General features: G+C 31.6%; 1 protein-coding gene across 1 annotated transcript in view; it reads right to left on the bottom strand.

Moving 5' to 3' along the window:
• The window catches only part of LOC139519172 (nuclear receptor subfamily 2 group F member 1-A-like), a 29,244-nt gene extending 16,090 nt beyond the window's left edge, over nt 1-13,154 (bottom strand). The window contains exon 1 of the mRNA XM_071311034.1: nt 12,963-13,154. Coding sequence (XP_071167135.1) covers nt 12,963-13,089 — 127 coding nt within the window. The 5' untranslated portion in view covers nt 13,090-13,154. The remainder of the gene's footprint in view (nt 1-12,962) is intronic.
• Nucleotides 13,155-14,006: the final 852 nt, after the last annotated feature.

The raw sequence follows: 14,006 nt of genomic DNA, 5'->3' as shown, positions 1-14,006 counted from the left end.
ACGAAAACAATTTAGTTCAAATTCAATATTTATTTTTAAAAAACCGTATTATATCATTGTCAAAGTGCATGACACCTACAAGTATACGTCGGAATACCATATATACATAAAACATTTGAGATGGCATGCACAGCCCTAAGTTTATAACAGATTCGCCGAATATAGTTCAAGCTCAACTATTTTGAGAAAGTTAAATTTAAGCTCAAGTAAATTTACAACACTTCAAATCCTTTTCATCTAGTAAGAGGTTCACATTTCACATCAGAATAACTTCTTATTTGTGCTAGGTGTAATTTGGCTCGGTGTAGAAGCCCTAAGTTAGACCTTACAACACTTATCTCTAAATTCCATCTTTTTGCAAACACCTTTGTAAAATTTTCAATAGTCTTTATCTAATTTAAAATTAAAAATTATGTCCCATGACATATCATATGGCTTTTACAGACCATTTATCTCCGAGGTTTAAATTTAAAACAAAGAATCATTGTCAAACGATTAAACAAAAACTAAACTTTGTCTGTATTTTTGTATAGAACGTCATCATACTTTGTAAAGATTTATTCACACTTTATTGTTAAATCTTATCGGGTATATCATTTCGTGACCTCTCCTTTTTATTGTTTCCTTTTTCGGTCAAAAATGTTGAACTCGAATTAAAACAAAGACATCTGCTTGTCTCAAATTTTTTATTATAAGTTTCAATGACGTAACGGAAATTCCAGCTGATCTTTAAAGTAATTAATTACAGTAAATCTTCTGTCTTATATTATCTTACTGCGTATAGCAGATGAACAGACAAATGTATTCAGCTGTTTTACAATGTGTCCAACCAGCATAAATCTTATTTTAGGCGATTTTGGGCTGTTACAGTTCTAAATAATCATAGTGAAACAGTGGAAATCTTTACTTCTTCAATAAACAAATCGAGTCTTGGTTTATTGTTATGAAATAAATATAGCATTTTTGAAAACAAAATTGGCGTGTGCTTTAACTTTTATGAATTGCATTAATAAATATGAGCGTTCTATAAAGTAAGGAATAAGGGGTACAAAAATAAAATACACAACATTGAATCGAATTTCGAAAAAAAAATCTTAATCCAATATTTTAAACATTTGGCACAGTAATACATATTCACATAACTTTTTATTTAGTTATTGTATAACAGTATATTTTTCTAGCTTTTTTCTCAACACCGTAGACATGTATACGTTATTTTTTCCATCATTGTAATGCATAGTCAGTTTTTCCTTTATTTATCATGAATGCAAATTAATTCACAATTCGTCTGCTTAACTAATATACTTTGCTCAGTTCATTTTTTTTCACTCCGTTGTTACTTTAAGGACTTAAATCGGTATAATACTGTTTCACTATTTCATTTACAATGTTGAATTATTTATTATGTCAAAATTCGTTCGTCTTCAAAATTATTCTGTAATTTAGTTGAGTACAAGAATTTAGTATCAAATTATCAATTATTCTTATTTATTTTTAGCATTGAAATCCCAAGTTAATAGTTTCCAAAAGCCAAGTTGCATTAATACTAATAGTATTTTTTAGCGGTAGGTTACTATATAATTATTATGCACCATAGTAACCTACCATTAGCATAACATTTATTGGTCGATCTTTTTTATGTTTTTTTTTATAAATTTCAAAAATTAAAACATTTGACTTTACGTTTTTAAATTGGTATGCTAGAACGGTCTGGTATATATATTTCATATAAACGAGAAGTTCAGTAATTTTAGCCCAGATTAATTACTGTACATACAACATTTTGTTACTAAATTACAGCTTCGTATATAAAATTACTTCAGTGCTCATCTTCCTCTCTAGTATCAAAATTTATAAACATGAATAAAGAATAGATGACATAAACCTCAAAGATATAACCCAACTGAAAGTCGATTAGATATCAAACCGTTGTTCCCTATTAACTGTTTTATTAGAAACTTAATACGGACATGAATAAATATTCTTTTAAAAACTATGTATATTCTGTTAAAAAAAATTAGTAGTTTGTTTGTTTCTCATACCAGTTGGCATTCTAGTTGTGAAACCACAAATGATTTTCGTTTGTCTTGTCGTGCATTATTACATTACAATAACGACAACCGCAAATGTATCCGAGACACAATTGCAACAACCACAAATGGCTGCTTCGTCGTTGATGTTTGACTGATCTATATGATTTCCCGGATATCAAATCTTCTTCTCCAATGAAACGAAGTCTTTAGATTTAACAAACATTTTCAGTCTCCCGCGGTTTGTAACACTTGCCTTAATAACAAAATGAATTCACAATATAATGCAATCGCTCGCAGCACGCGTGAAAATCGATATTCGTGCAAAGATGCCATGTCATCGGTGCAGCATTACGTGCACGCAATTTTAATAATTCCTCAACCGCATGAAACTAATGCTTTTGTCTTTGAAGAGTGTGTGCCATATTACCAAAACACATAACGGACGAATTAAGAAAATACAAAAATAATACGCTTTGTTAGTTTTTAACAAAACTCGTTGTTAAATTTCTAAAGCTAACATGCACCAATCTGCGATGTCAAACGATCTAAGCCATTGATCATGGGAACAAATTGCACTGATATTTTTTTAATAAGTAACAGAGACACTTACACAATTTTGAATACATTAGTTTAAACTATTGTAACTTTTAAGAAGACAATTACATTTTCGACTAGATCTTGAATAGAACTGATCACTGTCAGTTTCTTTTGGTTTGTCATCTTAGGATATCAGAGAACCTGTGAGGTCAAACAAACACTTATTTATATTCATGGGAGACAAGACGTATCCATAAAACAAGGCAATATTGCAAATTTATATGACATCCGGAATTTCTGATGGAATTTTGAAATGAACATTACCGTACTGTACAAACATTGTCATAAAAATTAGTTGACAAGATCATCTTAGCTGAAGACTCCAAAGGGAAACTTTTGACAATTTATTCAAAAGAAGCATAATCTTATCAGTTCAACCAAATTGGTTCAATTGAGAAATATCGAACTGATTACTGTATAAAATTGCTTAATTATTATTTCAGTAGCAGTTCAGAATAAAAATGTTTCAAACATATATCCTTCATGCGCCCCAACCGTCGTATCAAATCCATTACCAATCAGAAGACATCGGATCTGTAGTAGTTTTATAGTGCCATATTAAATATAAATCTAATAAAGGCTAGATACTGCTTCAGCTTTACGCTGATCCGACCCGATCAAGGGTGAATCTTCCAAGGAAATAAAAAGGCCATCCTCTATCAAGAAACGTCTGACCCCAAAGTGCTGATGGTCAATGATGTCAGGGAGAACATCGACCATGGAAACTAGGGTTATATTGTCTCGATAAATGGTTCTTGAATACTGGATGTTTCAAGATATTCAATCGTTAACAATGAATTGATGCGCAAATAGAGAGAAGGAAAATCATAATTATATGAAACACAAAAGTTTGGACCTGGAAGGAAGCTAAAAACATTTTCATCATGACCAAAAAAATGCCTAAAACAATCACACTCTTCTGTAGTTTCACTTGTAAGCATGACCCAAACACACAGTCCTCACATTCAAATTCCACAACAAAAAAGATCAAAGTGGTCTTCAATATTAAAGATAAAACAACAACAAAACATTCATCTCATTAAAAACAGGTTACATTTTTTTTTTATTGCAAATTTTCGCTGTAATTTTGTCAGAATGCATATTCGATTATACCTATTTAATAAAATAAAAAAAACTTGATTCCCAACATACTCAGACTAACCACAACAATCACTACGCTAGAAATATAAATTCAAAGTTGTCAGGAAAACGTAAATGAGACAGTAATCCAACGACACAAAACATCAAAAGTAAAGTTCCTGGTCTAAAGAAAATTATAAATGTTATCCAAAACTTAAAACTGCTATCTACAATACATTACTAACTGAACAAAACATAACAATAAAACAAACCAAATAAACAAAACAAAACAAAGAAGAAGTACATGCAGCAATGCAGAATAAACATGATTATATGCAGTGGCTGAAATATATGTATATCTTGTATAGTAATATATAGAAATCCTACAGGACCGTATACTCCTTCGTTGTAGTTTCATACAGCAACGACTGATTATGACAGAACGCTCATTGGTTATGCCTAATGAATTTCAATACAGATAACAAAGTAGACTAAGTGTTCTGTCAAAGTATAAATAAGCGCAATTGATATCCACTGAAAAAAGAAAAGAACACAGATAAAATGATCTACAGATGGAGAAAAAAATTTAAGTTCTTTGCATTTCAATTATAAAATGAATTAAGATTTTTGTTCAAACAATTCCCTCAATTGAAATAATATTTCTTTATAAACCGTTTAGGTTGTGCTATATATGTGAAGTCACGTTGTAAATGCTCTTACTTATTTTGACATGTTGATTTTTTTTGTTATTATTAAAAGAAACATTACGTCCGTTGCAGTCTGAGACGATAATCCAAACACGCGAATATTATCGAACAAATTTAGAAAAAGTATGCGTCCATTACAAGAAAACAAAGGCCTGAACTTATACATGTAGCCAGAATGCACGGTACAAAAATTAACAAAAAGGAAATTTTATATTTAAATACAATTTAAGATTCATACGACCACTGATGGTTTTGCACTTTTTTTTAAATTTTTGAATCTAGCATGTAATTTATTACAAAAATTATGAGCTCAAACAAAAGATTAATGGGTAGTGCTTAATAACTTTCGAAAATCTATGACAAGAAATAAAAAATTAAAAAAATTATATGCGAATCTTGTGAATTATATATTTTGACCATTATGAAATCTTTCAGGAAACTCTTCTTGGCTTTCTTTTTTTAAGGCAAATGGACGAAGAAAAAAAGCATCTATATATATTAAAACACCTGTTTAATGTTTTAAAATTTGTTAATAATTAAATTGAATAGAAAAAGTTAGTGTTCATTTATTTTTTTTATGTTGCAAAAGACAAAGGAACAAATTCTCAAAATTCATCCGCCATAATTGGTCTAAAAATAAATTTTTTTTTTGGATCGTGCCATATCTCCTTGTTCAAGGGATAACTTTTACCAGAAGTTCTTTTGTTCTGTTGTTCTGTATATTGCTTGGTGTAATCCTTTCCACAGACATGCGTAAAATGTTATCGCGAGTCCTATATAACTACGGTTTTACATGTTTTATTATAATTTAACTCTGCATGAATAGAACTTTAGAACATGGAATAAAAGCCAATGTGGTTCATTTGCCATAGCTGACTGCTTACATTTTCTTGCTAGAACATTATGTCTTAAAATTGTTCTAATATCAAGAAATCATTTTAAAATTATGGAAAAATTATGTATCGTATTTCTTTGTAATACATGTGCAGTAAAAACGTTACGTTTTAAATTTGTACTTGTCAGCCTTCGACTTTTATATGAGGGCATAAACATAAGAATATTTGCCCTTAATAGAATTTATGAAATATAATTCTTTGTAGAAAATATTATCTTGGAAGTGGTTGTAAAAACATCACTCACAACCCAGTTGATTTGATCATAAATTGGGCATTAGCTGATCTGAACTCAGCACGCGTGTATCCGATCATGGGTTACTCCATAAAATAATCTTCACTCACTTCCTTTGTAATATAAAATTCCATCTTTATGGTTTATGATATAAACGTGATATTTTGAGCAAATGCATAAATAGACTTTTTGTCAATTTGTAACTTTCGTGTTACAGGGCTATATAAAATAGAAAACAGATCATGACAATGTCTTAATGAATGGGCTGGTATGATGACTTATTTCATCATTGCATCCCTATATTCATAATAGCGGAAGTTTTTTAATCTCTTTCTCCACTCGAGAAGGTGACAAGAAACACTTTGCTGTTTTTGATATTACACCTTTGTGACTAGAGTTTCAGGAAAAACGGAATTCACAGCAAAAAGGCACGGTATTAATGATCCATTAGGGGTTTACTCATTTATATCCAATATCCGTATTTGCATATTATTTCTCATAGCATTATTGAGAGATGTGTTCCGACTTCCGAGTGATCATAAAGCTTGCTTTCCTTGAAATAACCCATCTCGCTAATACCATGGGATAAATTACGCACAACAACGCAACACAATTACTTACAGTCATCGACTACCTGACAGTTTAATTATTATCCTTTATGAACATACCACCCATCCAATGTTGTTAGCTAAATTGTTACAACGGGAAGTACCCGAGGGACTATACCATGGCCATAAAGTTCACTTGGGCTGGCTTTGATTTTCATAAACCTTTATACATTGTCAAGTCGTAAAACTGATTTAGTCTTTGTGGAGGTATAGAATAAAAAACATTGTCTTGTGGCTTACAGCAGTGATCTAATAAAACGCATCCCAATAATCAAACTTAATTGGTTTTAATGTGTTTTTTATCTCTTGAATAATGCCAACCACATGCTAATCACGTGACCATTCATGACCTTTCTCGATGAAACTTTTCACCCCGCAACTAACTATTGGCCATAATGTGTACATTTTGTTCCATGGATGAAGATGTAAATGTTATTACAATATAACATGTTTCAGGGTTTGAAATAATGCCAGAAAGGGAACAGATATGAAATTGCAAGCTATGATTATGATATTGAAGCACACATTGTGCATATTAAGCTTGCACATAGAATGATTTTGCCGCCATTTCTCCTCATACAATTATGCCGCCTTTCTTCAAATCCTGGACCAGACTCTAACGGATTTCATATAGTTGGATTAAAAACCAAAAGTCCAAAAAAAGGAAAGTCCCTAATCAAATGGCATCATCTAAAGCTTAAATACATCATACGAATGGATAACAACTGTCATATTCCTGACTTAGTACAAGAAAAAAGTAATGACTACATAGAAAACTAAAGACTGATCAACATTAACCGATACCGTTTCGATTGCTTGTGTTGAGTCAACAATTCGTGCCAGTTATCGTGTTGTTCTTATTATTAATCTGGCAATTATAGTCATTGGTATAAACATTCAATATACCCGATTGAATAACCTTAGTCAAAATGGCATGTAGACTCTTTAGGCAAAGCACAAAAAATAAAAAATAAAAAATGACAATAGCACAATAACGCTGAGCCGGGATGTTTGAATACTGAGCCACGCCAAAAGGATATAACCAAAAATGGACTAATTTGAAACATTACAGGTTAAAAATATATAAATACAAAGAACACTATAATAACTAGTAATTAAAAATCGTCAGTACCTAGATTCTTTCCTTCAATGTCTGTCATATACGCTTTTAGTTTTAATGATTTGTCATATTTTAGTTTGGGTAAATTGCTTCACATTTGTTCAGTCTGTGTTTAAGGCTAAGTATACAATAGGTCACACTATATGTGGGTAAATCTCAATTCTCAATCAGTATATAGTGTTGTAGTATAAATTTCTAGGTTTTACTCTGTGTCTGTAAATCTCAATTCTCAATCAGTTTGGTGTTGTGGTTTAACTTTCTAAGTTTTGCTCTATGTGTGTAAATCATAATTCACAATCAGTTTGGTGTTGAGGTATAATCTTCTAGAATTTGCTCTATGTGTGTAAATCTCAATTCTCAATCATGTTGTGGTATTATGTTCTAGGATTTGCTCTCTAAGTGTAAATCTCAATTTTCAATCAGTATAGTATTGTGATATAACTTTCTATGATTTTCTTTATGTGTGTGAATCTCAATTCTCAATCAGTATATTGTTGTGGTATAACTTCCTAGGATTTGTTCTATGTATGTAAATCTCAATTCTCAATCAGTATATTGTTGTGGTATAACTTTCTAGGATTTGTTCTATGTGTGTAAATCTCAATTCTCAATCAGTATATTGTTGTGGTATGATTTTCTATGATTTTCTTTATGTGTGCAAATCTCAATTCTCAATCAGTATATTGTTGTGGTTTAACTTCCTAGGATTTGTTCTATGTATGTAAATCTCAATTCTCAATCAGTATATAGTTGTGGTATAACTTTCTAGGATTTGTTCTATGTGTGTAAATCTCAATTCTCCATCAGTATATTGTTGTGGTATAACTTTCTAGGATTTGTTCAATGTGTGTAAATCTCAATTCTCAATCAGTATATTGTTGTGGTATAACTTTCTAGGATTTGCTCTATGAGTGTAAATCTCAATTCTCAATCAGTATATTGTTGTGGTATAACTTTCTAGGATTTTCTTTATGTGTGTAAATCTCAATTCTCAATCAGTATATTGTTGTGGTATAACTTTCTATGATTTTCTTTATGTGTGTAAATCTCAATTCTCAATCAGTATATTGTTGTGGTATAACTTTCTATGATTTTCTTTTATATGTGTGCAAATCTCAATTCTCAATCAGTATATTGTCGTGGTATAACTTTCTATGTTTGTTGAACATTTTGACACTGACAGTAGATCAAAATGAAATACAGACCTCCAAGAACAATACAGATCGACCCCAAAACAATGTTTCAACCTTTTTCATCAGTTAAGGGAAATGGAATATAAACAAAGTCTTTGAAAACTTTGTAATTTATGTTCTAGAAGGCAACATTGACTTTTCTCTGGTTTCCGTGCTTTCTATGGCGATTATGACATTTTGTTAATTATAAGTAACCTTATACAGAAATGAAGCCTTGCTTTATGTTACTCTTTGGTGACGCATCTGTGGTTCCGGAAACTAGTTTAGTAATTATACCATGTTGCATGCGAGAGTTATAACAGAATGATATAAAAGCTGTTATTTATTACGTGTGGAACCCATCTTAGTTGTCAGTTTTCACGTTCTCATCTTTTTAATGTATCGGTTTTGATTTGATAGTTTTCTTTTAATATCAAACATTTCTATTATTCCAAACTTTTTGCGTGCAACCAAAAGTGTGCAGAAGTTCTTCTGTTTTAATACCTTTAATGTTTAATTTTCTGATATTATAAATCATGGAAAGGACAGGGGAAAACATCTTCAAAGAGGTACTAATTTTATCAAAAGATTAAAGCGGTAATTTTGAATGATTAATACTTGAAAGTGTTTCTATCAAACAGCTAAAAAAAACAACAAATATTTGAATAATTTGCAAAATAAATCTAATATGATTTCTTGCAAAGCATTTCAAGGCAGTGCATTATGAGTTTATAGGCTATAAATTGTAATATTAAATAGTGCAGTATATGTGCTTTTTAATTTCGGTACCTGATAGAACCGTTAATATGAATGAATTAAAACATTGAAATTCTGCCACGAAATATTACAGGCTAAAAATGATTTTGTTTGTAATAATGTAAACAACAGATAGCAACGCTTTTAACTGAAGCATACTGTGAGCTGATGTGGTACCATTATGAAACATACTATTTACCAAGTTAAATTAGTACTTAGTGAATAAAAGTCAGAATGGAAATGGGGAATATGTCAAATAGACAATAACCCGACCACAGATCAGATTAAAGCCGAAGGCGAGAATATCCCGCATCATGAGGTGGGCCTCAGCTGGACCCCAAATAATAATGTGTACTAGTTCAGATAAAATGGATGTCATAATAAACTCGAACATATACAAATGAACCGAAATTTGAAAAAAAAAATCAAGATCAACAAACGGGCCAGAGACTCCCAACTTGGGACAGCCGCAAACATGCGGAGGGGGTAACATGTTTTGGGATATCTCAACCCTCCCCTAATACCTCTATAGCCAATGTAAAATAAAGAAACACACATCAATACACACAGTAAAACTCAGTTTAAAATAAATCCGATTCCGATGTCAGAATATATATATGGCATATATAACAAAAGATTCTAAGCAAAATGACAATGATACATAAATTAACAAAGGACTACTAGCAGTTACTGACATGCCGGCTCCAGACCTCAATTATACTGACTGAAAGATTAGGTCTTCATCTTTCAATTAGTTTAATATACTCGTTTCAAGTTTTAACACTTTTGCTTTTGTCATGTCTACTTTATTAAACTCTCGGCCTAACTTATTTTGAATGATATTCATGTTTTGAACACAGACTACGCATGTACATGTCTTCTATTTCATTCACAATCCAGCCTTCGAAATCGTCCGTATTTTTTTGGTCATTTTTGAGGTCAAATTTCCGAGTTTTTTCTCCTCAAAACTAGTCCATTTTTTAATTTTAAAAAATGCTAATGAAATATGGCATTTTGTTTGATTGTAACAAAGGCTTTAAGCTCAAATTAATATGAGCTTATACGAAATTAAATCACTTATAAAAGAAATAGCTCCGAAATTGTATAATGAAATATTAAATCCTTGTCAATTGTTAAAAGAAAAAAAGAAAAATGAAGGCACAAAGTGAACAACAAAAATCAAAATTCATATGAAACAGAAAATACCATTTCCAACCGATTGGATAGACAAACAATTATAATTATACATGTAATAACAAAACATACAGAAAACTGAAGACGAGCACACGATCTCTACAAATAACTCGCTGTGTATACCCCAAATGTCAACAATGATTTGTTTCTGTATTTTTGAGATATAGATTTTGTATAAACAAGTGGATATTGTTGAAGATGGACTGTTGTCCCATCGGATATAGAAAAAAAACCATCAGGGATATCCGTTTACAGTATGTTAACTTCGTTTTTTTTCGTTGTTCTAATCTGGTATTGGAGGCTTATACCTATACGAAGCTACTATGATGTTTATGATCATTTATGACTTTTTTCTTTAGATATATGAATAAATAAATAATTGACTTAAGCAAGCTATAATGGTGGTATGATACTGTAAGAAATAGATTGGATTCATCTTGACATAAGTAACATTTGAACAGTGTTCTTCTTTGTCATTGCTAGATAGATATATAACAGCATTATCAAGATAAAAACAGTAATACTTGTACTTTAATGATTTAGGTCCAAAATGGGCCTCCGCACAAAATGACATGAATCATCAAAATACAAGTATTTCTGTAAATTCACTGTGGTGTATAAAGATATAGATAATCTATGCAAAATTTGCCTTGATTTTTAACCGGATTTTTGTGACAAAAATGTCGGTTATTGATTTGGGGATGTACGGCGGTCGGGCGGGCGGGCGGTAATCAAATGTTGTCCGTGCATTAACTCATGAACCGTTCAACCAAAGCTTTTAAAATTTTAATATGTTGTTACTGACAACTAAATGAAGGTCAAGTTCAATAATGGCGATTTTGACTTTTACCGTTCAGGAGTTATGGTTCTTGAAAGATTGAAAAATGGAGTTTCCAGTCGTGTCCGTGCATTTACGCATGAACTGTTCTACCTAAGCTTCCCAAATTTTAATATGTTGTTACTGATGACAAAATGGAGGTCAAGTTCAATAATGGCGATTTTGACTTTTACCGTTCAGGAGTTATGGTTCTTGAAAGATTGAAAAATGGAGTTTCCAGTCGTGTCCGTGCATTTACGCATGAACTGTTCTACCTAAGCTTCCCAAATTTTAATATGTTGTTACTGATGACAAAATGGAGGTCAAGTTCAATAATGACGATTTTGACTTTTACCGTTCAGGAGTTATGGTTCTTGAAAGATTGAAAAATGGAGTTTCCAGTCGTGTCCGTGCATTTACGCATGAACTGTTCTACCTAAGCTTCCCAAATTTTAATATGTTGTTACTGATGACAAAATGGAGGTCAAGTTCAATAATGACGATTTTGACTTTTACCGTTCAGGAGTTATGGTTCTTGAAAGATTGAAAAATGGTGTTTCCAGTCGTGTCCGTGCATTTACGCATGAACTGTTTTACCAAAGCTTCCCAAATTTTAATATGTTGTTACTGATGACAAAATAGAGGTCAAGTTCAATAATGACGATTTTGACTTTTACCGTTCAGGAGTTATGGTTCTTGAAAGATTGAAAAAAGGTGTTCCCAGTCGTGTCCGTGCATTTTCTCATGAACCATTCAACTAAAGCTTTTGAAATTTTTATATGTTGTTACTGATGGCAAATTAGAGGTCAAGTTCAATAATGACGATTTTGACTTTTACTGTTCAGGAGTTGTGGTTCTTGAAAGATTGTGAAATGGCGTTTCCATTCACGTTGTTGCATTTACTCATGAACCATTCAATCTAAGCTTTTCAAATTTTAAGATGTTGATACTGATGACAAAATGGAGGTCAAATTTGATATTTACGATTTTCACTTTCCCCATTCATCAGTAATGGTTCTTGTGATATTGCCAGGACACAAATAAATATTAATAAATCCGGTTTGCTGTCGTTGTGACAGCCTCTTGTTACGTATTGAATTGGCTTTTTTTCAAAAAGTAAAACATTCTTTAATAAGATATTTATTCAAGTAATAAAACTTCAAACAATATGTAGTTAGTAATAACTTAACCTTACATATACTTAGAAATACTTTCTTTATATTAATTTCAAGGCTCGGTTTAATGTCTTACCAAAATAGAGGTGTCAGTTTGTTTACATTTAGACTCATATTCACACGAAACGAACTTGGTAACACTTGAGAAAAAAACACGATCTATTCACTCGAAAAAAAACCACCCAAATGAACATGACTGTTCCAGCTGTAACAAGGCTATTGCACTAAACATAGTATTGCATTAACCTCGAGCTATGTTCTCGGTAAATATATACACATCTGTATTAAAAAGTCATTAAGGTAATTTAAAGAAGTTTAAAGTCGAAACTTTAAATGGCTGTTTTGGTCTAAAACTAGTAAAAGACAACCTTTGTTTTCACGCATGCGTCAAAAATCAATTCCACCAACTAGCATTGCTTGGCTATAATACAACACTAAATAAAGAAGCTTGATTGAACAGATAACATGCATGTATTTCGGAAATATGTACAACATTCAAGTTCAAACAAGTTTGATTAACCGGAAGTACACAATACAAAAGTCAGAGATCGGTAAAAACATCATCATGGACTTACCTCTAATTGGCATTGGTACCATCAACACCATCTTTCTGGTGGTATTATCTGTTGTTGTTTCTGAAACACATTCGGAATCATTTTCGGAAGAAGACTCTGAAACCGTGACAGTTTCTTTCAGCTTCATCGTGGGTAATTAATAATAAATGAGCAGACTTCTTTGTGGTTACTATTTCTATATAAATGATTTTAAAGTGAGTTTGTCGTTTTATCGATCAGTTCCAATTAAGTATTGACGAGTTAACACGACACGTCAGTCAATAACATTACAAAAAGCTACAAATGCTAACTTTATGATGTGAATTAACGTAAATTTACATTGTTGTTTCGAGCAGAGCTTAATCTACTGGAAAATTTGTTTGGATTTTCGCACTTTTACTGTTTCCGCTAAAGATGGCGTTGCTTCCGGGGGAAAAGATAGTTGAGGTCTAAACGAGTTTAAAAATTGTCATCCATGACATTTTAGTATCATTTTTAAAATTATTAGTTTACGCAATTGTATTATTTCTAAGAGACACACTTTGTTCACTTTTGAAGTTAGATTAGAGCAAATGATCAAAAATAATTTTGTATGATGAATGTGCGAGAATATCTTTGATAGTCCATAGAATATGTTTAACTGCGGAACTGTGGGAATATTTCTATAACCTTTCTCAGTTAATATAGTTATATTAGTGGCATCTTTCGAACTATAATAATAATTATTATATTATTATTTCTCTTTTCGGTGTAAAGCTAATAGGTTCAACATTTTTATTATCAGTTTGTGTTTTAACATTTCTTTTTTCTAATATATATGTGATTTTTTCCTATCGAAGACCATTGAACCGCCTCCTAATATGGTACTTTGACCAGCCTTATATATATATCGGCGGTTCAAAGGGATGGAAACAATTGTTGCGTCCAGTCAGCAAAATGGGTTCGGTTAAAAATGTTTCCTATCGCAGTTCCTAAGGGTGGAAAAATTACATTTCGAGCTATAAAGTTTGTTCTTCTTGCATCGAGTTTGAAGATTGTCCTGATTACAGCAGTTACGGTGTCAGT

The sequence above is a fragment of the Mytilus edulis genome, chromosome 4, assembly GCF_963676685.1.
Source record: "Mytilus edulis chromosome 4, xbMytEdul2.2, whole genome shotgun sequence".
Taxonomy (NCBI): domain Eukaryota; kingdom Metazoa; phylum Mollusca; class Bivalvia; order Mytilida; family Mytilidae; genus Mytilus; species Mytilus edulis.
Note: the sequence above shows the minus strand (reverse complement) of the source record. Positions and strands in the feature narration are given on the sequence as shown.